At 41.7% G+C, this 26059-nt stretch overlaps 1 protein-coding gene across 1 annotated transcript in view; it reads left to right on the plus strand.

The window, feature by feature from the left end:
* The window catches only part of LOC309565538 (cathepsin W-like), a gene marked incomplete at its 3' end in the record, with an annotated part of 78225 nt that extends 56916 nt beyond the window's left edge, over positions 1-21309 (plus strand). Inside the window, exons 11-12 of the mRNA XM_082270496.1 lie at positions 13881-13942; positions 21202-21309. Of these exons, the coding sequence (XP_082126622.1) occupies positions 13881-13942; positions 21202-21309 (170 nt within the window). The remainder of the gene's footprint in view (positions 1-13880; positions 13943-21201) is intronic.
* Between the last annotated feature and the right edge of the window lie 4750 nt (positions 21310-26059).

The following is a 26059-nucleotide window of genomic DNA, read 5'->3' on the forward strand; positions in this document are numbered from 1 at the left end:
GCAGAATCTGATAGGTAGCGCTATTCTGACAGAACACCGGCACGTCCCTGGATTGGAAGGGTGATATCTTGGTCATCCCTGCAGCATGATAGCCCCAGCAACTTTGCACAAAGTAACATAAATAATAAAATAAAATGTAAAACCTTTTTAAAGCCCCCATTCCCCCTTGCTCATGCGTAATTGCAAACATGCATGTTGGTCCCGCACATATACGTAAACGGTGACAAACCTGCATTTTGTTTTGAGGCAGGGCCAGGGATGGGGTTGAAGGGGGCCCCATCAGGTAGGCTGTACGGGGCCCCATCATTCCTAACAGCAGCCCTGATTGTCAGTTAAAATCGCACAGTGCCGAATCCCAAAAAGTGGCCTGGACGTAAGACAGCAAAATCCTCCAGTGGTAATGTGGTTAAACACAAAGCCCTGCAAAAAAATGCACCAAAAACACATGTGCATGTATTTTTTTATGCACTTTTCTTATGTAAATTGAATTGAACATGTTTGGAGTGAACAAGGCTCAGCAATGAGTGCAACGTGTGCTCCTATTTATGCCAACTGGTACCTGTTTTTTAATAGAACATTTCTATTTGGTGTTGAGTGGGCCTGTATGTATCTGTGCTGAGAGGTCTCTTTGTACAGATCAAGTAGTGAGTTTAAATCTGCAGTGTACTAATTAGCAGGTACATTTGTCCATTTCTGGAAGAAACATTCCTGGCATCTCCTTACAGATTGCAAAGTTTATGAATACTCTGGGCATGTAAACTGAAGAAAAGTCCACCAGAGACCTTTTTGGTGCATATTTCTCTGGAATAAGAGATTAATAAAAACAATAATTAGAGAAAAAGATGTTTACAAACAAGTGCAATGTATTGTCTATTCATGTTGTTTAGGATTCTGTACAATCTTTTGCAAAATGAAAGATTACTCAGATACAGACAACAGATTTTGTGGATTGTAGTGTGTTGTCTGCATTATTTTTTTGAGCCAGTGGATGGTAAAGCAGAGAATATAAAAACATTTGGATGACATGGATACTTATATTGTAAGATTGTATAGATTATCATGTAGGCAACATATTGTCTTGTATGCAAGAAAAAAAGTAGATTGCAGTTTACTAATTCTTAGATGGGATGGCTGTATTCATTTTCTTTTTTTAAGCTTTTTTGCTGGTGATTCAGACAGTAAGTCTGTTATTTTTCAACTTCCTTTAACCACTTGCCGACCGCTGCACGACTATTTACTGCGGCGGTCAGCCCCTCACAGGCAGAGTGACGTAGTACTACGTCGCTAGCCTGTGAGGGTCTAGGGAGTGCGCGCCCCCGGAGGCGCGCTCCCGCTCCTGAGTGGTCACGGACCCCCCCCCCGCGCGTGTGACCGGCAGACCCGATCGTCCGCCGGTCACTCGCGATCGTCGGTGGAGAGGGAGAAAGGCAGGCGGCTAATGTAAACAAGCCGCCTGTCATTCTCCCCGGTGTATGAATGGTGATCATACGGTTCTACTATGTAGAACCGTTGATCACTGTTCATACATCTCAAGCCACAGCCAATCACAGTTAGAATCACTCCCCTAGGGACAAACATAGCCCCTCCCTCTCAAAAAAAGTTAACCCCTTCACTGCCAGTGTAATTTTACAGTAACAGTGCATATGTATAGCACTGATTACTGTAGAAATGTCACTGGTAACCCCAAAAGTGTCAAAAATGTCAGTCAAGGGTCCGATCTGTCCGCCACAATGTCGCAGTACCGCAAAAAAATCGCATATCGCCGCCATTACGCGTTAAAAAAAACAACAAAAATTACAAAAATCTTTCCCTTTGTTAGTAAACGCGATAACTTTTGCGCAAACCAATCAAAATATGCTTTTTGCGATTTTTTTTACCAAACATATGTAGCATAAAACAAATTGGCCGAAAATGTTAAAAAATTTTGATTTTTACATTTTTTTGGGGGGAATTTCATATAAAAAAACGTGAAAAATATTGTTATTTTTGCAAAATTGACACTCTTTTTTTTTGTTTTTTTCTTTTTTTTTTCATGATCAAAAAATCACACAAATACCACCAAAAGAAAGCTCTGTTTGTGGGAAAAAAAGGACATCAAATTCATTTAGGTACAGCGTCGCACAACCGCGCAATTGTCCGTTAAATTCACGCAGTGCCGAATCGCAAAAAAAACCCTGGTCGGAATGGGGGTAAAATCTTCCGGGGCTTAAGTGGTTAACAGACCAAACTGTCCAGACAAAGTAGCAATTAGAGTGCTAAGAGAAACCATTTAGCACAGACATGGGCGCCTGCAGAACTTTTTTCAGGGGGGGGGCATAGTTTTAAGGTCACCCATGCTCCACCACTTTTCAACAATGTAATGAAGGGGAGGGGTTTAGTCGTTATACTTATTTTGAGTATTTATTTTTAAAGAGCAAATGGCAGAATTTATTTTTAAAGCATTTGTTAACCTAAAAAAAAAAAAAAAAAAATTGATCCTGTTCCCTTAAAGCATGTTATACAGCACAGTGCTTTGCTGTGAAATTTGGCCCCTTCTATCACCTAAAATACCTGGCTGATCTTGCCTGGCTTTGTCCTCCCCTCTGTAAACTCACCATGGTATACCATGGCTGCTGAGCCCTGATACTGTGGACAGTTTACATACCTCCATCATCCGCAGCCCTCCTGTCCTCCTCTGTCCTCTCCCCCCCCCCCCTGCCTCTCTCCTTGCCTGTCTGCTCCTGTGTCAGTGCCCGCCTCCTCCCCTCCTGTTGCTGTAGTTTCATTTAAAGTTTCATATCCTGTCTACAGCCTGTTTAACAATCATGTGTGCCCCTGTGTATGCATCTTATAAAAATAATCCATTCGTTACAAGTTTTCAGAGCACCACTCGCTGCTCACGTGACCCGCCGCCTCTCTCCTCCTCTCCCCCTCCCCTCCTCCCCTCCTCCCCTCCCAACTGCAATCCATGAGGAATCCTGGGCCCCACCCGCTGCAGGCAGCTGTCAGACGGGGGAGAGGAGAGAACCAACGGGTCATGTGAGCGGTGCTCGGCCCTCTGAAAACTGGTAAAGAACAACTTATTTTTTTAAAACACATACACACAGGCACACAGGGTTATTAAGCAGACCAGACAGGATGGTATAAAGTGGATTAACAACCACTTGAAATGGGAAGTTGAGATTCCAGGGGGGGGGGGCATTTGCCCCCCCCTTGCCCCTACCTGCGGATGCCCATGAACACAGACGGGGTCCTTACAATGGTCAGCTTTTATTCATTTATGTAAAACCTTTATCCCAAAAAGAATGAAAAAAAAAATGTTTCTGTTACTGCTTAAGAAGTATTAGCTGGAGTTGAGCTTCAATTTCTAAGTCAAGTCCATTTAAATCTTTTAGTCTAACACTATCCTCCCCCCAGACAAACAATGCTGTTGTGCCAAGGTGTCTGCTTTAATACTTGATCCAGAATTCAGATTCCCTAAGGCAGAAAATGTGTTACTGGCTGGATCACCAGGTGAAATAAAGAAAAAATGCCTAAAAAAATTAATGCAGCCACCACATCTAAGGATTGGTAAACTGCCATATATTCAATTTTTGCTTTTAGGCCTAATACCACTTTACCTAGCCCTACTTAGTTTAGGCATAGACCTCTAAAACGATAGAACCATAGTAGCTAATTTCTTCTTTGCTGCCAGACTCACTATTACCAGTTATTGGGGAAACTCCACTTCTCCAAATATCTTTGAAGTGTTTCAAGGAGTTAAAGTGGAGTTCCACCCATTTTAGTAACTTTAGATGTATATAATCGCCTTAAAACGACTTTTACCAATGGAAACTTTTTTTTTGCTAGGAAATACCTTATTTTCTTCTTTATTCATCCTCTCCTCACTTCCGGGTCCGGCCGCCCAACGGCGATTACGTCATTCGGCGATTCGCAAGGGCTGCTGGGATGTATCTCATGGGATGAAATCTTGCATTATTACACAGGAGTCCTGAGCTGTACTCTTATGTATGGGATTGAGGCCCTGCTCTTCGCTCAGTGAGGATAAAATGCTTTCAGTCCTCGCTCACTGAGAGGGGGAGGCTGCGGAGCGAAGGCGGGGCGGAGCACGGACTCAATCCAATGCATCAGAGTACAGCTCACTGAGAGGAGGCGGGGCGGAGGCGGGGCAAAGCACGGCCTCAATCCCATACATACGAGTACAGCTCAAGACTCCTGTGTAATAATGCAAGATTTCATCCCATGAGATACATCCCAGCAGCCCTTGCGAATCGCCGAATGACGTAATCGCCGATCGGCGTCCAGAAGAAAGAAGAAAATAAGGTATTTCCTAGCAAAAAGAAAAAAAAGTTTCCATTGGTAAAATTCGTTTTAAAGGGGATTACATACATCTATGTAATCCAAGTTTTTTAAAAAATTGGTGGAACTCCACTTTAACATTCACAGCCATTACAAAAGAATGATATCCTATAGTAATCTATTTCAGAATAAATGCTCCCATCAATGGAGTATCACTCTTATTTTTACAGTCTTCTCACATCCTTCAAACCCTTTGGTTGGAAAAATCCTCGAAAATCAAGACCACTTTGTCTCTATTCTATCCTTTCCCTAGTTAAAGCGGAGTTCCACCCAAAAGTGGAACTTCCGCTGATCTGCTCCCCCCCTCCGGTGCCACATTTTGAGGGGGAGGGGGGAACGGGTATCTGTTTTTGACAGGTACCCTTCCCCACTTCTGGGGGGAGACGCCATGGTGCCATCCCTCGGAAGTTAATATTTATTTTTTACTCTATTTTATTATATTCTTGTTTTTGACTTATATTTGAATTCAATTTGAATTTCAGACAAATTTAGTTTTGTTATTTCAGATTTATTTAAAATCATTACTATTGTAATTCGGAAATTTGGATACATCCGACTTTCCAAAAACCAGAAAATTAGTCCTAATTTCAAATCGGAATGAAATGAACCGCACATGTCTAATGGCTATGTATGTACAGTTTTCTTAGCTATTGTCCTCTGCAGTTGCAAGAATGTTTATCATTCCATTGATGGATATACAATACATCCCATAGATGCATGGGAGTTGGTGGAATCTCTGCCACTCTATTGTGACATATTGATTTTACAGTGCTTGATACTATTTTTTACAACAAAATAAGTTGACTTATTTTGGTCAAGGGTCTTTTCATTTAAAATGCATTTGAATATTGACAAGGATGCTGTTTACATAGGTTGCTTAATTCTACTTTAGTTATTGTATATTAGCATTGTGATGCCTTTTTGTTTTTTTTTTAACTTTATCTCTTTATTGAAACATTTTCCAACATTTATACAAGAAAAGAAAACAAGAAAACATGAAGCTCAAAGATTAAACAAGCTCACATCCTCCACTCATCCCCCATCCCCCCCCCCCTAGCTTTATTTATAAAGGGTAATAACCCCCTACCCACTAACTGTGATGATTGTATCGGTGAGCTTAAGATTCCTACTTATCTTGTGAAATATTTTCCCAACTGCTCTAATCTTTCCCACTCGATCCCTTACACCTCTTTACATACACAATCCAAACTCACATTCATCCTACTTTCAATCCCTATTGACCATAAATGGAGCATAGGTCATTGTTAGCTTGTTAATTGTGCTTCTGTGTTAATAAACTTTATATTATAATCCCTCTATCCTCCCACCAAGGTCTCCACATCTTATCAAATTTCTTTAGTGCCCCTTGTTTTATATAAACCGATTTCTCTCTCAAAATAACCACGTTCATACTATTTAACCATTCCTCACTGGTCGGGGGTGAAGCCGCCTGCCATCGCAAGGCGATCAACTTCCTTGCTTGGAACATACACCTCAAGACGGGGATTTGAATGTCATCTGGAATTCCCCTCACTTCCTCTAATCCCAGAAGGAAGTATTTCGCCTCCAACAAGATGGAGGTCCCAAACACTCGGTCAATAATCCGTTTCACCCCCTCCCAGTATCGGAACAGCTTCGGACATCTCCAGAACATATGAATTATATCCCCTTTCGGGTTTCCACATCTAGGGCACTTTGGATCTGATCGACGGTCAAACTGAAAAAGTCTATATGGGGTATAATAAGCTCTGTATATTAGAAATAGGTGGGACATTCTCTGAGATGGAGGGAGAGAGAGACCAATGGGGCGACCTCCATCACTTTACTCCATTGTGCCTTGGAAATTTCGCCCACATCTTTCTCCCATTTTTTCCTACAATTAATTGTTTCTGTGTCTCTCCCAATACTCTTATAAATTTGTTGAAATATTTTCGCAACTAAACCTTTCCGTGTTTCTGCATTGATAGTTCTTTTGAGTATTGGGATTGAGCTCCATTCTGGGTTCTTCCCTTTAAACTGTTTCTCTAAGGCGTGTCTAACCTGTAAGTATCTAAAAAAGGATGCAGTCGGTAAGGCGTATTGTTCTTTCAGTTCCTGAAAGGATAATAGTGTATCATTTTGGTATAATTGGGTGATATTATTTATGCCGCATTCTTTCCATTCTCTTATTACCCCAGTCTTCTGCAATTCAGTTAATTTATTATTTTTCCATAAGGGGGAAAACACAGTAAAACCTCTATAATTCAATTTTATCTTCATACTATCCCACACTTTCGTCATCAAGTCCAAAGTTGGGAGTTTAATGAAGGATCCTGCCTCTAGGGCCTCAGCTATAGAGTCATGTGGTGTAGCCTGCAAAAGAATCGCTCTCTCCCCCTCTCGGTCCACCAGGTCGCAACCCCCCAAATATTGCATCTGTGATGCCAGAAAATAGTTAAAGGGATGTGGGAGCGCCACTCCTCCTTCTTGTTTTTGTAACTGCAGAATATTTGGCCGGAGATTCTGGCATTACTGCCCTTCCAAATTAATTTTCTAAAAACACTATCAATCTTTTGAAACCATTTTTTATATAACCAAATTGGAGAGTTTTGCAAAACGTAGAGTAATTGCGGCAACCAGATCATTTTTATTAAGTTACAACGTCCTGCCGTTGATAGCGGGAGACGTTTCCACAGTTTTACTTTATCTCTAAATTTAGTCAATAACAGCACTAAATTATCTGCAATGTAGAGTTGAGGGTTTCTAGAAATTTGTATACCCAAATATTTAATTTTTTCCATTACTTGAATCTGGGCCACCTCCCTAGGGAGGGGTTTTTCCAAGGGAGACAACGGTAACAAACTTGATTTCGTCCAATTTATCTGAAGGCCCAAAATTTGCCCAAATCTATTAATAATATCCAAAGCATTCTGTAGGGAACCTCGTGTGTCACCTAAGAATAAAAGAAGGTAATCTGCGTATAATGCAACCTTATCCTCTGAGGCCCCTCTTTTAAACCCCTTCACCTTGTCTGAGGTTCTCAAAGCTACTGCTAGAGGCTCTATTGCAATGGCGAAGAGGAGGGATGACAGGGGACAACCCTGTCTCGTTCCCCTCCCTAAGCCAAATTTTTCAGAAGTTTCATTGTTTACCCTGACTCTGGCTTCAGGTGTTTTATATAGAATTTTAACCCATTTAATAAAAACTGGCCCTAATTGTATCCTTTCCATTATTTTCCAAAGGTACTGCCACTCTAGGCTGTCGAAGGCCTTGATGGCATCCAATGGCAGGATCGCCTTCTCACCCCCAGCCTCTGTTGGTATCTGGAGATTCAAAAATACCCATCTAATGTTTGTACTTGTGGTTCTACCGGGTATAAATCCCGATTGATCAACCGGGCCGCCAAGACCTTCGACATAATTTTCATGTCGGCGTTCAATAGTGCAATGGGCCAGTATGAAGCAACATCCAGTGGGTCCTTGCCCTCTTTATATATGTTAATTATAATTGAGTCCGACATTGTCGGTGGGAGCGCTCCGCCTACCAATGCCCCATTCAATACCCTCAACAATTCGGGTAACAGAATCTTCCCGTAATGTTGATATATCTCCGCTGGGAGCCCATCTGGGCCTGGAGATTTCTGCTTAGCCATTTCGCTTGTGACCTGTTATATTTCTTCCAGTGTTATATTGGAGTCTAGCTCAGTTCTATCTTTCTCAGAAAGAGAAGAAAGGCTCAAATCTTTAAGAAAAATTTCCAATCTATCTCCCATCTTATCCTGTCGAGAGCTATACAGCTCTTCATAGAATTCTTTAAACTTGTCCACTATTTCTGGGGTATATTAGGAAATTCTTCCATCCCTCATAGTGATCGCGGGTACCGTGGAATTGGTAGAGCTTGCCTTGGCCAACTGTGCCAACATTCGACCCACACTCTCTCCCTCTCCAAAGCTGGTTTGTTTCCGGAAGAGGGATTTATTCTCCACCCTCCGGAGAGTCACCAATTTATAGTTCTGCTGTTCTTCTCTCCAGATCTTAAGTCTATCAGATGTTGGTTCATTTATATATTTTTCTTCCACTGTTATAACCCTCTGCCCAATTAGTCTCTCCCGATCTTTTGTCTGTTTTTTAATTTTTGAGATTTGTTGTATCATTATTTCTCTCAAAAATGCTTTTAGAGTGTCCCACACTATTCCCAGTGGGGCAGTGCCCCTGTTCAAGTCAATAGACTCTCCTAGGGACGTCAATACCTCACTCGGGTCTCCCATCGTTTCAATCCAAAAAGGATTTAGGCGCCATCCTCCAGTGCACCTACGCTCTAAGTCCAAGACTACTGTCATTGGGGAGTGGTCTTACAGACCCCTAGGTCTGTAACTCACATTTGTGATCATAGGCACCATCTCCTCACTCCCCAGGATCAAATCAATCCTGGAGAGTGTGGAGTGTGTCGCAGAAAAGCATGAGTACTGACGTGCCCCGGATTCCGTGTTCTCCAAATATCCCTCAGCCCAAGATCTCCAAGAAGATCTACTATTTGGTTACTCTTAGCATCGTTTGTAGTCAACCCTGAGGGGAATCTGTCCAATTTATCTGATCCATTAGTATATTAAAATCCCCCAATGCTATCACTGGTATCCCTGGCTGATTCAACATAAACACGGCGAGGGCACACAAAGTCGACACTTCAGCGGGGGGGTAGATACACATTTGCCAGTACACAGACTTTGTTTTCAATTTTACAAAACAAGAAAACAGATTGTCCTAGGTCGTCCACTTTAGTCTGGATACAGTCAAAGACTACCCCTGATATAATAAAAATACTCACCCCCCCTAGAATAGGAAGTGTAGACTGCGTGGAATTGTGCGCTATAGTTCCGCCATCTCAGCTGGGAGACAAGAGCGGTTGTAAGGTGTGTCTCCTGTAAGCAGAGAACATCTACTTCGTATGTTTTAACAATCAAAAAAATAGCTGCCCTTTTCTTAGGAGCTCCCATTCCCCGTACATTCCAGGAACATAGAGTTATTTTCTTTTTCTGAGTGCTATTAACCATTAAATTAAAAATTTACAGTGAAAATATAGCTTGTACTTCTTCCCATTAGTGAAAAAATCCTGTTTCAATTTTGTGACCCTGCCTTGTTTAATTTCCCTATTATTTTTTTTTCCAATCAATCCTCGGCACCACAAATACCTCACAATTCATCTCATACACAGTGCCATCTTAAGAGCCTTATAGGCCCCTGGGCAATGCAGTGCACTGGGGCCCCCTGCCTACACAATCACCCACGAGAATACACATTACAGGGAACACTATATACTACAAGAGAGTACAACTACTACCTGGAGTATATACCTTACTATATACATATTACAGGGACCAATATATACTACAAGAGAGTACAACTACTACCTGGAGTATATACCTTACTATATACATATTACAGGGACCAATATATACTACAAGAGAGTACAACTACCTGGAGTATATACCTTACTATATACATATTACAGGGAACTCTATATACTACAAGAGTCTCTTGTAGTATATAGTGTTCCCTGTAATATTTATATAGTAAGCTATATACTCCAGGTAGTTGTCTCTTGTAGTATATGTTTGTCCCTGTAATATGTATATAGTAAGGTATAAACTCCAGCCTGAGCCTAGTTGTACTCTAATGTAGTATATATTGGTCCCTGTAATATGTATATCGTAAGGTATATACTCCAGGTAGTAGTTGTACTCTCTTGCAGTATATAGTGTTCCCTGTAATGTGTATATAGACTATATACACATTACAGGGAACACTATATACTACAAGAGAGTACAACTACTACCTGGAGGATATATAACAGAATCAAGGAAGGTGGGAGCTATAGAACAGCTCCCTAGAACGGCTGCATTGAGGGATGCTCACACAAACTGTATATATTTAGAAAAAAATCTTTATTGAAGAGCAAACAGACACAATGTCTAAAAACCCCCAATAGGGGGGACAGTGTACAAAATATATAAAGGATTCAATTGTGAAAGATAACCGACAAACACAACAATCAACATGAAACAATGACTCACACACACGAGGCCGGCCACACATTCACACCGGAAGATCTGACCAACAGAATGACACACAGGCTGCATACGTTCCTATTCGGAATCTATGGATGCTGCTCTGTCATGGATCTGTTGGTCGGCATGCCACAGTTGCAAAAATTGCACCACAAAGATATGACTGAATCAATTCAACTAAAGGTGTCATCACAGTGCAATACACATATTACATGTAGTATATGCCTTTTGTGTCAGCATACTGCTTATAAACCAAATCACTAAATGAATAGCAGTTCTGGAAGTCAAAGTTCAACAAGGATGAAAAAAATTGGATGAACCAGTGAATTTTCAATCAAAAATAATAAATGTCATTCCTTAACTCATATATATTGTAATTGTTGGAATTTCTGCAGTTTCGATAGAAGTCCTCAAAAAGCTGGAATGCAGTTGGAGGAATATCTGTATGTCACTGCTGACAAGTTGGATGTAATATCAATTCATTAATCTGGACTGTGATAAATGACTCCTATTGAGTGAAAGACAAAGTCCACTTTAAATTGGGGATAACGGTGTCAGGCCGACATGATCACCCTGTCACAAAAGAGTCTCTCCTAGTTTAGAACCTGGTGCGGGAGCTGGGGAGAGACGCGGTATTACTTGCTAACTGCGCAGGCTCACACCACTTCAGGGGCATGTCTGGTATGTAAGCATGGTAATCCACACATTGTCAGCCTCAAAAATATGGGTGTATACTGGATATAGGACCCAGACCTGCCGGTGTTCACTGCCTTTTCTCTATCCCCTGTTTCTTATCAAACATTAGCTCACCGTTAGTTCTCCAAGCTGTATAGGCTGCTTTAAAACGGGAGACCGCTGTGACCCCTTCGGTGGATGAGGTGAGCATGAAGGCCCGATGTTGGCGTTCCGCTGTCGGTGTACCGCTATCGGCGTGCCACGTGAGGGCAACATGTACCGTGCATCGCGGGCTTACTGCGGCATAGACAGGAGCTGGAACGCATCGGTGGCTCTTCCGGGTGGTGTGCGGCTGGCGTGTGACGTCAACGATATATACCTTACTATATACATATTACAGGGACCAATATATAGTAAGGTATATCATCCAGGACAGGTAGTTGTCTCTTGTGTCGATCATCATCATGCCATGGAGAGAGAGAGTTATAAAAAGAATATCAAGCAGCCTGGCAGCTGGGCTGGCTGCCTTACCTTTTTCAGCAACCAGTGTCTGTGCAGTGCAGACTCGAGCCACCAAGGCCACCGCCGGCGGACAACAAGGGGGGGGGGCCCGAGCCGGTGGACAACGGGGGGGGGACCTAGACCACCAGGGACAGTAATTGCCAGTTTGCTACCATCCATGTGTGGCCCCTTGGCAAGTGGGGCCCCCGGGCAACCGCCGGGCATGCCCATTGGAAAAGACAGCCCTGCTCATACATCCAGCAGCCATTCTTCGCCACCACAAACAGATAATAACCCATCTCGTGTTCCCAAACATCCCTTTCACTTACCCACTGGGCCTACTTAGGGGCATACTATAGTGACCATTACACACTCCAAACTTTTTATGGCTTATAACCTTCTTGAAACTTATAGTGTTACTCTTCCCTCCCTCCCGCCCTCCTCCAACCATCCTAAGAAAAAAAAGTGGGCAAAACCAAATGTAATCCAAAAAAAAAATAATAATTTTTTGAGGAAACCCTTCACCATACCCCCCAGTAACCTGGGATGGATAGCTTATCATTCCCTCCAACTTATACTCCCACCAACCCTCACCCTCCTGTGCCACCACCACTTTGTGATCTATAAAATTAACTGTGTTGCATTAATTGTGTAATTCTCAGATAATAACGTCCTATAACTCTACGAGTTCTTCTTAAAAGTGGTGATCCAATTTTCTGCTTTCTCTGGGGCCTTAAAAAAGATGGTTTCTTCTGGTGTTTTTATACGCAGCCTTGCTGGGTACAGTAGGGCATAGTTCAATTTTAGTTGTTGTAGTTGGCGCTTAATGTCCCCAAACTCAGTCCTCCTCTTTTGTAGATCTGGCGAAAAGTCTGGGTACAACGATATCCTTTTACCGTTATAAAGAATGTTACCCATTTCTCTGGCTTTATTTAATAATGTCACTTTGTCTTTGTAGTACAAGACCTTTGTCATGAGCACTCTTGGGGGGGCCCCAGATTGAGGCGGTCTGGCCGGAACCCTATGGGCTCTCTCAAATACAAAAAATGGCAAGAATGACTGTTCTCCAAACAGGTCTTTAAACCATTTTTCTAGAAACACCGTAGGCTCTGTGCCCTCACTGCGTTCTGGTAGTCCCACTATCCTCACATTCTTCCTGCGCGATCTATTCTCCATTTCATCCAGTTTAAACTGGGCTTTAGTCATCTGTTCCTTTATAATTCGCATTTCCTGCTTAAGAGGATTAAGTTCATCCTCTATTTGAGAGACCCTCCCTTCAAGGGCTGTAGTCCTTTCACCCACCTTTTGCATGTCGTATCTGAGTAAAGACAAATCTTCCCTTGTCAATTTAAGCTGGTCAGACATTTCATTTATTGAAAGTTTACAGGAATTAATAGCAGACAATACAGCCTTCAATGATGGTTCAGGTTCTCCCTTATCAGACTTTTTAGATGATAGGTCTAGTTGGTTTTGGGTGTTTTCCTTCCCCCTCCCCTGGTAAGTCTGGTGACGTTATATCCCTGGAAACGTTTGTTATTTTCTCGGGAAATATTTGACCGTGTCCCTGGCTCTTTCTTATAGCTGAAGCCCCTGACTGAGGTTTGGACAGCATATTGTTTCCTTGGGTCTTATTTTTTGGAGGAGTCTGGTCAGGTGTCTGCGCCTGAGTATGTGCAAATTTCCCCAATTTGGTAGCGGCTGCCTGGCTTACTTTAGTAGTACGTTGTGATGGCATAGCCAAAAAGAAAACAATGCAAAGCTTCACTGGTGTAATATACCCTTGGGTAATAAAGTAAATGGAGAAAAACATCAAGAGAAAACTTAGTCCGCCAGGTTACTTAAAGTAACTCTTATCCAGGATCCAGCATCCAGTTTTCACACCAAAAGGGAGCTTACAGCTAAAAAACAGGACTTTACACAATTATATATGCAGAAAAAAGAAAGAGCTGGGAAAAAAAAAGAAAAGGGTAGGGAGAAGAGTCAGCCAAACATTCTCACATGGCGCTCTCACCTCGTGCCCGCATCCACTTCCGGTCACGCCCCCTCACCCCCCACCAAGGTGATGCGTTTTTAAAGGACATACTAGAGATGTTTGGGGATGCCACCTTACCAGGTGGGTAAACTTGGGTTTTAACTGCTTTTAATGTGTTTTTTAGGCTAATAAAGATTTTCCTTTATTTTAAAAAGAAAGCAATCTTTAAAACTTGTTTATTTAACTAATTTGATACTATTCTGTAGTAGTCACCATCTTGGTAAGTGTTTTACAATATATTATGAAAAATACATTTCTGTACATGTCCTAATTTGTTTCTTTACTGACCAGATAAGTGTAAATACCCATACTGGATTGCAAAAAACAGCTGGGGAAAGGACTGGGGAGAAAATGTAAGTACTGTTAGTGCATAGTAGCTTAATTTTTTCACTTTTCCCGTTCTTATGTTATAGTGTGTGTAACGTAACCTCAACCCACACTGTACTTGTGGTCTTCTGTCATTATACGGCTTCCTTGCAGTCATGCATGAACATAGATATCAAATCCTAGCCGCCCCCATACAAAGATAGCTGACAACTTAGATTGTACAAGTTAAGGAACCTTCTTTTTGAACAGTCACACAGAATTTATATACAGCATGGACCTCCCCCTCCTGATTAGATTACCACACACAGGTCAGGGGTTGCCTGATTACATTATCATATGCAGATGAAATTGGATACAGAAATAGAATTAACATATCTAAAGAACAACCAAAACAAACAGTTTACTATTTCCACTCAGCAACTAACAGAGGATAATGATTCAATCAACCTGAGCCAATTAGGTAGCAGACTTTCCGTCCTCAAGCTCCTGCAATACAATACACATTATCTCAATACACAAACAATAGGGAAAGCTGGTCTCTGACACAGGCTTCTGTTCCATGTCCTTCAATGTGATTAGCTCTTTCAATGAACATGTTCAGAATCAAACAGGAATAGTCCTCACATATTTCTTGAGATACATGGCTGAAAAATATTACTGTACCACTTGAAGCAATCCAAACCATTAAGTATCTGTCTTTCACTCCCAGTGACGGTGAGTACCGTCGCAGTGTGCATGGACACATTCCCTAGAAACTGCAACGTATTGCTGCGTATAAATCATACAAGTCTTGCTTGTGACTCATTAAACTAAACATAAATTGCAACTATGGCTGAAACAAAATAACAAAGCTGACAGCAGCAGTTATGTGACAGTTGAATTGTCAGCACATAGTTACATAGTTAGTGAGGTTGAAAAAAGACATCAGTCCATCCAGTTCAACCAATGATGTGTGTGTGTGTTTGCTTTTAACCGTACATTGTATACCCCTGTATGTTGTGGTCTCTAAGGTGCCCATCTAATAGTTTTTTGAAACTATCAATGCTCCCTGCTGATACGACTGCTTGTGGAAGAGAATTCCACATCCTTACCGCTCTTACAGTGAAGAACCCCTTACGCACTTTAAGGTTAAACCGCCTTTCCTCTAGTTTTAGTGAGTGGCCACGTGTCTTATTGTATCTCCTACTTATAGTTTGTTCCTTATGCTAGGGTTGCCGGTACAGTATTTGTACATTGATATCATATCCCCCCTCAATCGTCTCTTCTCCAGAGAGAATAAGTTCAGTGATTGTAGCCTTTCCTCATAGCTGATGTCCTCCATTCCCCTAATTATTTTTGTTGCCCTTCTCTGGACTTTCTCCAGTTCCAGCGCATCCTTCCTGAGGACCGGTGCCCAGAACTGGACAGCATACTCCAGATGTGGCCGGACCAGAGTCTTGTAGAGCAGGAGAATAATCTCTTTATTTCTGGAGTGAATCCCCTTTTTTATACATCCCAGTATTCTGTTGGCTTTGCTTGCAGCGGCTTGGCATTGCATGCCACTGCCAAGCCCGTTGTTTACCAGTACCCCCAAGTCCTTTTCCATCCTAGACTCACCCAGAGGTTTCCCCCCTAGTGAGTAGCTTGCTTTCTGGTTTCTGGCCCCCAGGTGCATTACTTTACATTTTTCAACATTAAATCTCATCTGCCATGTAGTTGCCCACCCCGTTATTTTGTTCAGGTCCGCTTGCAAGGTTTCCACATCCTGCATAGAAGATATTGGCAAGCCTAGTTTAGTATCATCTGCAAAAACTGAGATTGTACTCGATATCTCCTCCTCTAGATCATTTATGAATAAATTAAACAGGATTGGTCCCAGGACAGAACCCTGGGGGAACCCACTTTCCACACCCGCCCAATCCGAGTACTCCCTATTAATCACCACCCTCTGGACTCTCCCCTGGAGCCAGTTCTCTATCCAGGTACTCACCTTATGGTCCATACCTACCTTCCTTAGTTTGTACAGTAAGCGTTTGTGGGGAACGGTGTCAAAGGCCTTTGCAAAGTCCAGATATTTCCCTTATCTAGGTGGCAGCTCACTTCATCGTAGAAGGTTAATAGATTGGTTTGGCAAGAACGATTTTTCATGAATCCATGCTGATTACTACTTATAATACCGTTTTCATTACTAAAGTCTTGTATATGGTCCCTTCACATCCCCTCCAAAATTTTGCAGACTACTGATGTTAGGCTGACCGGCCTATAGTTACCCGGGATACATCTCGGCCCCTTTTTAAATATTGGTACCACGTTGGCTTTTTTCCAATCAGCTGGCACCATACCCGTCTGTAAACTATCCTTAAAGATCAAGAATAACGGTCTGGCAATCACCTGGCTGAGCTCATTAAGAACCCTCGGGTGCAAGCCATCCGGTCCCGGGGATTTATTTATGTTAAGTTTCTCTAGTTTAGCTCTAAGTCTATCTTCTGTTAGCCATGGCGGCACTTCCTGAGGTGTATTATTTAGTTCGGCCTTACAAGCAAGGTTCATGTAGCCCCCCGATTCTTTTGTGAAGACTGAAGAGAAGAAATTATTTAACACTTCCGCCTTTTCTCTGTCCTCAGTGGCCATATTTCCTTTGTCATCTTTTATGGGGCCAATGTGTTCTGGCCTCGCTTTCTTACTGTTTATATACTTAAAGAACTTCTTGGGGTTCTTTTTACTCTCCTCCGCTATATGTCTCTCGTGTTCTATTTTAGCGGCCCTGATTTCATCTTTACATTTCTTATTACACTCTTTGTAATGCTTAAATGCTGCCAATGACCCCTCAGTCTTTTATTTTTTGAAGGCCTTTTCTTTAGCACTAATATACATTTTTATGTTGGAGTTTAGCCACCCAGGGTTTAGTTTTGCTCTTTTAAATTTATTTCCCTTTGGAAGGCACTGGCCAATCCCCTTGTTAAGTATGCTCTTGAAGCACTCCCATTTTTCCTCCGTGTTCTTTGTTCCCAGGGTTCTATCCCATTTGATATTTTCTAGCAGCGAGCGCAGTTTAGGTAAATTGGCTCTTTTGAAATTCAGTGTCCTTATATTACCCTTGTGTTTCCTATTACTGTAATTAATACTGAAACTAATTGACCTATGGTCACTGTTTCCTAAGTTGTCCCGTATTTCTATATCCGTGAGCTGGTCTGCATTGTTGGTAATCAGTAGGTCAAGTACCGCATTGTTTCTTGTTGGTGCATTCACCATCTGACCCATGAAATTGTCCTGCAAAACAGGAACTGCCTAGCCTAGCCTTGGTTGAGTGCGCGGTTCCTTCTGCCCAGTCTATATCTGGATAATTAAAGTCCCCCATTATAATGACATTTCCCATCCTTGCTGCCAATCCTATCTGTAACATGAGGTCCGCCTCACCCTCCTCCCTCTGGTTGGGGGGCCTATAGCATACGCCCAATATTACCTTCCCCACCGTGCCTTCCCTTTGAAGCTCTACCCATAGGGATTCTGCCTCATTCATAGCTCCATTATTAATATCATCCCTCATATTTACCTGTATGCTGTTCTTAATATACAGACATACCCCTCCCCCTTTTTTACCTTCTCTATCCCTGCGATAAAGGGAATACCCCTGAATGGTCGCCATCCAGTCATGGGAGCTGTCAAACCAAGTCTCAGTTATCCCCCACAAAATCTAAGTCCTCCTCAAACATCAGCAGCTCCAGCTCTCCCATCTTGTTGGCCAGGCTTCTGGCATTGGTATACAAACCTCTTAATTTTGATCGGTTACATATATCCTCATTTGATGTTTTTAGGCTGCTCTCTTGATTTTTCCCCATACCCACCCTGGGTTTAGGAGCTCTGAACACCCTACCGCTAATGCCCCCATTTCTGCCCTCTGAATCTTGCTTTCCACTGGCTAATTCTACATCTGTACCCTCCCCCCCATCACCTAGTTTAAAAGCCCCTCTAACTTTGTGGCCATCCTCTTACCCAGTACGGCTGCACCCTCCCCATTTAGGTGCAATCCGTCCCTACCAAAGAGCCGGTGGCCGACTGAGAAGTCGGCCCAGTTCTCCAGGAACCCAAAACCCTCCTTACTACACCAGCTCCTCAGCCACTTGTTAACTTCCTAATCTCCCGCTGCCTCTCTGGTGTGGCTCGAGGTACAGGTAGTATTTCGGAAAATACTACCTTGGAGGTCCTACTCCTCAACTTAGCTCCTAAGTCCCTGAAATCGTTTAGGACTCTCCATCTTCCTCTGCCTATGTCATTGGTACCCACGTGTACCATGACAGCTGGGTCTTCCCCAGCCCCACCCAATAATCTGTTCACCCGATCCGTGATGTGCCGAACCCGAGCGCCCGGCAAACCACAGACTGTTCGGCGCAACATGCCTATTGCTGTAAATTCAAATCTTAGCAATCCTAGGACATTATGAAATTAGTGGTTTTGAAAATGTGCTATTTGCATGGGGCTCCGGGAGTCATTTTATGTCTCCCATATTGCAATGCCCAGTCTGTTGGTATATACTGTAGCTCAGTAATGGGGCAGTGCATCATGGGATGGCCCTGCCTCATCACGTGACATCCTCAAATTTACAGAAGACAAACATCGGTCTCCTTTTAAAAAAATGCATATAATGTTTTTCAAAGATATACAAATAATGTGTTCTGTGTTTGTAACCTCCTGAAGCCGGAGATCCCCTCCGAGTTTTTTGGGGGGGGGGGGGGAGATGTTACCACCTGAGCCTGCCACCACAGCATTGTTTCCCAAAAAAACACACCTGAAAGTGAAATAAAATACAGATCACTAGAAGGCTGGGTATTTTTTTAAAGTTAAAAATATGGTTATAGTAGGCAAATTTATTTTTCAAATTTCTTTATTGAATACAAAATAGCATACGGAGTATGTAACAAAACACGAATCCAGAATATAGCACATGAGACTCTCGAACAAAGTGCATGCACAAAAACAATAATAATAAAGAAAGGGCAATTCAAATATCATAACAGTAGCACAGTAACTATGAGTGGATTAACAAACCCAAGTATGAATTAACATGGGGTGTGAGTTGAATCAGAAATGAAGATTGTATGAATAAATAGAACAGTAACCTTTTGAGAACCAGAAGGGTGATGTTCAGAAAAACTGGACCATGGAGGTCATATGCTGAGAACAGGTGTGGGGAGGGTAGAGACAGGTAGAAGGGGAACAAGAGAAAGTAGAAGAAGGACAGGTGGGGTCAGGGGAGAGAGAAAGAAGGGGGGTCAGTGGAGTGGAGCAACGGATGGGACACGTGGCTTAAAAAGGATAAATGCTTGGCAGATGGTGGAAGGGCAAGGAGTGTTCATCCCGTGCGGGCGACCCCACCCCCAGTCAGACATTAGGCGAACCAGGGGAACCGCCCAGAGCCTGGCATAGTGGGAAAATTTCAACTCTGCTGCAATGTTGCTATAACCTCTCCCATGCTCATCACGTAATTCTCCAACCCTCCTGCTCTGTTGATTGAGCAGAGGACATGCTATGTTCCCAAGACCATGAACTTTAGAACTTCAGGGAACACATTTAGATGATTGCAAGCTGTAATGCCCGTGAGAGGTATGATTCAGCCCACAAATACAAGGAAATGCTGACATAACAAAAAGAGATTGCAGGGCTCATCAGTTAGAAGGGCATAGAGATTAGGAAAGAATTATGCATTGGTTATGCCACTACATCACAGCGCAAACACATTGTACATGGGGGTCAGGATTAAGAGTTTGGGATTACGATAAAGGTTAAGTGATAATGTTAATTCATTTGATAGGGGCTAAAGGTTAAAGGGAATGTGAAGTAGTTCTGTACGTATTTTCTCAGTAGAGTGGTCAGGAGTGTAAAAAAAAAAAAGTTAAAATACTTATCTTTAGTATGGTAAATATGAAATGTATCCATTTTAATAGGTTGTATTTTTTTAGTCAGCAGGTGGAGCTCTAAGCTCCTTTTAATATATTTACAGGCTTCCTTGGTCTCTTTGATGAAAAAAATCCTTTTCTTTACAAAATTTCATAATTCAAACTGCAATTAACACACATAAGTTAACGACTCGTCACAGCAACTCATCATAAAGTGAATAGCCCTATCTAAAGTTTCAGTCAGACAAACCCAGCCTTCATGCAGGCTGTTACTGCTTTTCTATAGATAACCCATTCTCTGGTAATCCTTTGTTATATATTAGTTTTTTATGTTAAAATCAAAGATTGTTTACATATGGTTAAAAAAATAAAACAATAAAACAGTTTTAAAAAATATCGGCTCTTTCACACGGTCCGCCTCCGTAGGCGGATCTGTGCCGGTGGATGACAGCTCCGTCTCCGCTTGCAGTGCGGAGAGGGAGGTGTCACAGCCCCCGCTGCTCTCTATGGGGAATCGGATGAGAGAGGACTGCCTGTCCACTCTCATCCGATCCCATCCGATCCGATCCCCAGGACAGATGGAAAATAGGGTTTCCATCTGTCCGGATTTCACGGACAGGATCGGATGCGGATGGCAGCGGGTGTCAGCGGACATGTCACCGCTGACATCCGCTGCTCCATAGGGCTGAATGGGGCATCCGATCAGATCCGCCTAAAAAACTGACAGGCGGATCTGATCGGACCGCCCGTGTGAAAGAGCCCTAAAAAAGCGTTTTCAATTAGGTTGACCAAAGTTACGTTTTTAGAACTCACTTTAGGTGTTAAGTTAATGTTAGAGTCAGTGCAAGGGTAATGGGAAGATGAGTAGAACCCACCACCACCACCACAATAAAAAGACTTGTTTAACCAATTAGTGCAGTTCAGTATAGCTGAGGAAATAATAGATCAGGCTAAGCCTGGTAGATACAGTCAGCCTTATCAGGCACAGGTGGGACTACCCCCCCCCCCCTGAGACCCTCTCTCAGAGTCAGATGTTTGTTTGGGGGGTTCGATCAATATGTGGAAAATTGCAGAACCCTAGCCATGGAGGCACCAAGTTTGCGAGGGGGGAATTCCAGATAAACAAAGGTTGCCTGAGTTTTTTTTTCTTATAATGTGTCGCCCCCTTATTTCTCAGGTCTTCATAGTAGTTGCATGGGCTGTTAAGGCAAGAATTATAAAAGTACCAATAAAAGACAACTGCCACAGAGACATTTGTAGGGAAACTGGCTGTGAAGTTCTGATCTCCTACCAGTGACTCCCCGATAGGAATCCTATAGGTCAATAGGATGAATAAATGTGCTCATCTCTTCTTTCTGCATTTAGGGCACAGCAGTTCTACCACAATAATAATTGTGTTTTCAATTCCGCAGGGCTATTTCAGAATTTTCCGTGGGCAAAATGTCTGTGGTATCGCAAAATATCCAGTAAGCGCTGTCCTCAACAAGCCGAAAAGTGGAAACATTTCGTGCCCTCCATGATCTTGTAATGACTAATACCGTACTTCATATTTGAAGAAAAAAAGAACATACAAAATCTGCAATAAAAGTCACACCGTGGATTTACTTTTCAAAAACATTTTGTTATTTTAAAGTTAATAATGTGATTGGAAGTACAGACATTTAGAAAAACATACTATAATCTGTAGGCCATAACTTACTGTATATGGTGATAGACACAAAAAAATAAAATATTCATTCTTTAGTTTCTACTCGCAAGTAAAAATGCGACTAGGTGCATTTAAAGCAGTATTAGCCACTTTAGCTCTGGAAGGTTTTACCCCCTTCATTACCAAGCCTATTTTTTGCTATTCAGCACTGGGCTACTTTAACTGGCAATTGTGCAGTCATGCAACACCGTATGCAAATAAAATGTATATCATTTTTTTCACACAAATAGAATAAATTCTCTTGGTGGTATTTGATCACCACTGGGTTTTTTTTATCTTTTGCTATATAAATAAAAAATCCCCAAAATGTTGAAAAAAACAACAACAATATTTTCCAGTTTCTATTATAAAACATATTCGCTAAAATCAAATTTCTCCAAAAATTTAGGCCAAAATGTATTCTGCAACATGTCTTAGGTAAAAAAAAATCCCAATAAAGTGTATATTGATGGGTTTGCGTGTAAGTTATAGCATCCACAATATATTTGAAGATTGATCAATCCTGATGTACTGATGGCCAATCTAATTTCTTGAGGCCCTTAAAATAGCAGGACAGTAAAAATACCCCCCCCCCCCAAATGACACCATTTTGGAAAGTTCATAGTCTAAGGCATTTAGTAACAGGCATGGCAAGTTTTTTGAATTTGTCACATTTTTTTAGAAAATGAAGAAATGAAATAATTTTTTTTTTCACATTTTTTTATTTTTTTTTTATTTACATACCAGCGCAGTACAGTGTCATCATATAACTGGTGTGGCAATGATAAGGGACAGTATGTTTAAAAAATGTTATTCAGTTTTCTTAAATATTTTTTTTTTTTAAATCCCATAGTAACACTGTACCACTCTGAAGGGGTGACCAGGGATTTTTTTTTACACTTTGATTGTTGTTACAATAATAATCATCAGCAATGTTTTCAACTGTCATGAATAGGTTACATTCATGACAGCTGTGATTACCAATAATCTGTTATTGGCTATAGCTAATCACATGGTATATGGTGCTGTGGGCCAATCACAGCTCACTGGTATAAGAAGCAGAGCTGTTTTAAATGAGATTCATAACAGCTTTGTTTACAGTACATTGAGATCATGTACTGGCTGGGTACCAGGATCCGCAATCTGCTGTGTCCGATGCACAGAGAGGTTGGGGGGTGTCATGCGCTTCCACGGGCACAAAAACACTTGTGATTTGTATAGGGTATTCTGTGTATGTATATATATATATATATACACACACACACACACTATATTACCAAAAGTATTGGGACGCCTGCCTCTACACACATGAACTTTAATGGCATCCCAGTCTTAGTCCGTAGGGTTCAATATGGAGTTGGCCCACCCTTTTGGCTATACCTGCTTCAACTCTTTTGGGAAGGCTGTCCACAAGGATTAGGAGTGTGTCTATGGGAATTATTGACCATTCTTCCAGAAGCACATTTGTGAGATCAGACACTGATGTGGACATGAAGGCCTGGCTTACAGTCTGTGCTCTAATTCATCCCAAAGGTGTTTCTATGAGATTGAGGTCAGGACTCTGTGCAGGCCAGTCAAGTTCCTCCAAACGAAACTCTCCCATCCATGTCTTTATGGACCTTGCTTTGTGCACTGGTCTAAATCATTTGGTGGAGGGGGATTATGGTGTGGTGTTGTTTTTCAGGGGTTGGGCTTGGCCCCTTAGTTCCAGTGAAGGGAACTCCTAAGGTGTCAGCATACCAGGACATTTTGAACAATTTCATGCTCCCAACTTTGTGGGAACAGTTTGGGGATGGCCCCTTCCTGTTCTAACATGACTGCGCACTGTTGTACAAGACAAGGTCCATAAAGACATGGATGAGAGAGTTTGTGGTGGAGAAACTTAACTGGCCTGCAAAGCGTCCTGACCTCAACCCGATAGAACACCGTTGGGATGAATTAGAGTGGAGACTGCAAAGGGTGGGCCAACTCAATACTGAATCCTATGGACTAAGACTGGGATGCCATTAAAGTGCGTGTAAAGGCAGGCGTCCCAATACTTTTGTTAATATACAGTATATATCCACAGTTGAGGTGAACAGTACAATGGTGTTCTTCTGCAATGTACAGTGTGTGTCGTGCATGCATTTCAATGCAACTTCAGGAGCCCTGGTGGAGCATACCCAATAACACTTTTCTCACCCACTATTGAGAACACTTTCCATGAATTTTGTGATTCTTCAAATTATATTAATATGTTTATGGTTTGGTTTATATTGTGGTAAAAGACAATTAAGAACAATTCGGGAAAGTAAGGAAAGCCTAGAGTTGACATCAATTTTAAGAGCAGTTTGATTGGCTATGGATCAACTCTAGTTAGAACTGATCCAAATGAGGGAATGTAGACCGATTTGTGTAGGATATTCTGTCTATATATGTATACGCACACAGTGTACAGTGTCATAAACACACACAATATTAGGGCTGAGATATTGACCAGGCCAGGGTCTGACCAGACCAGCTTTATTCTACATTACAAAAGGATAGCTAATGACTCTTTGCTATGTTAATTTTATGCAATACCACCTTGGCCCTTGAGGGTCAATCTATTTAAACAATTCAAAGGGAGGTGATTGGCAAATTTGCAAAAGATTGTGGAGTGCAGGTGGTCTGGTCAGACTTGTAAAGAACAATAAGGACAAGTTAAAATGTTTATGTCTTTGTGCAAGAATGCAAATAGGCCATTAACAATGAATGCAAGTATTTAATAATGATAACTGAACATCAAAAGGGATTGTAAGTATTTATTGTTTATGGTAAATGTCATTCTTCAAATAGTAACTTGTTCATCTAATTAGTAGAAAAAGAATGCAAGTTGGGAAATTTCTGGACAACTTTGATTAGATTTTATGACTGCATGCTGCCCATTGCCAAGAGGCATTATCTGTCACCCAAAAGAATAGGGAAAATGTGTATATCTGGAAAGGTTCTTTTGGCTAAGTTATGACAGGAGAAACTGGGTTATCTAAAGGTGTCTGATCGTTGCATGGATATTCCAAGTATCCTGTCATCTACCCTTTCGGTACCTCTGTTGGCTGTTCTGAAGTGTAAATAAATGCATCTTTCTCTGGCAAAGAACCATTAAGCTCGTTAGTGCTGAAATTCGTTTTATAATAATTATCACTCATTTAACTACTATATGACTACACAACGTACATGTACTATATTGTTCCTGCATATGCACATGCTGCCCCTCTGCAGTGGAATTAATGTGGCTGGTCGGCACATGCTTAAACCAAAAATGTGATATATTGCAGCTTACGAGTCATTAGATATGGTGGCTGCATACGTTTTCTTTTTTTTAGGCTTATTTCCCTCTGTTTTCACCTAGTGATCTGGCCAGTAATATACCTCCATGGATGAAGGACCACAGGGGCACCTTTGGACAGCAGATTTTTCAGTCTGAGGGGAAGGGGAGTGTTAGATTGACTAGCAGATTTGGATACACTAACAATTTGAAGTGGAACTCCAGCTCACACCCCATAAGCAGTTACAGCAACAGTGTTTTTTTTTCTATTTGGGATAAAGGTTTTACATCAGATAAACACTGATCATTGTAAACACCTCTGTCGGTGATAAATGGTTTGTCTCATCCCTGTAACTGCAACATCTGCAAGTGAGCTTGTTCTTTTGAAAAAACAACAGACTTACTGGCCAGATCACCATGTCACTGACCAGATGAAGATTAGGGAAAGAAAGCCTAAAAAAGAAAACTAATGCAGCCACCGCGTCTAAGAATTAGTAAGCTGCAATATAAGTGTTTTATTTTGGGTTTAACACCACTGTAAGTCTTTTGTATGCTCTATATACCTTTTGACTCTAGTAATGCTTCTATATATTTTGCTTTTGCTCTGTAAATACACATTATACAGGTGTACTAAAATAAAATAAATATATCATGGTTGGTATTTTGCTCCAGTTCATTCCAGCCCACATCACTTCTTACTAGTCTATATTCAACATGTTTTCCTTTTTATGTTAAGGCCCTTAGTGCTTGCATGTCATTTTGGACCCCAAGATCTCAATTTACTCTACCCCCAAAACCTATGAATACTGTATAAGCCAATGTACAATAGGGTTTTACATGCTGTCTGTTCAATATGGTGATATCAACTGGCTGTGGGATTTGAGTTGCTGAATGTGTCACCAGTGTATGAACTGTGAAATGCTCTACTCTGCTCACAAAATGTTTTGCCCAGGAGGCTGTGGTATCCACTTAATCTATTAGAAATAAGTCACACAGGTAGCAGTGAGAGGAGAGGCCAGAGAGGAACCAGACTCTGTGCTTCAGATTCAGGTTAGTACACAGGTTAGTGGGATGTGCTTTGTTCATTTTTCATCTCTGAGGTTTAAAATTGCTTTGCAAAGGCATGCCATAAATGATAACAGTCACAGTTGCTTGGCTTCTCAACCAAGCTGTCAAACCATCAAATGACTAGTGTCTGAACTGATCAGATGTGCAGAAACTGCAGATCAAATTAAGGCCAAGATAGCAGCTTTCTTGGCAGTAAAGGATAGGAGGGTTTAGCTCTGCCAGTATAAGC

This window comes from Pelophylax lessonae (assembly GCF_965119305.1).
Source record: "Pelophylax lessonae genome assembly, chromosome: 10".
In the NCBI taxonomy this organism is placed as follows: Eukaryota; Metazoa; Chordata; class Amphibia; order Anura; family Ranidae; genus Pelophylax; species Pelophylax lessonae.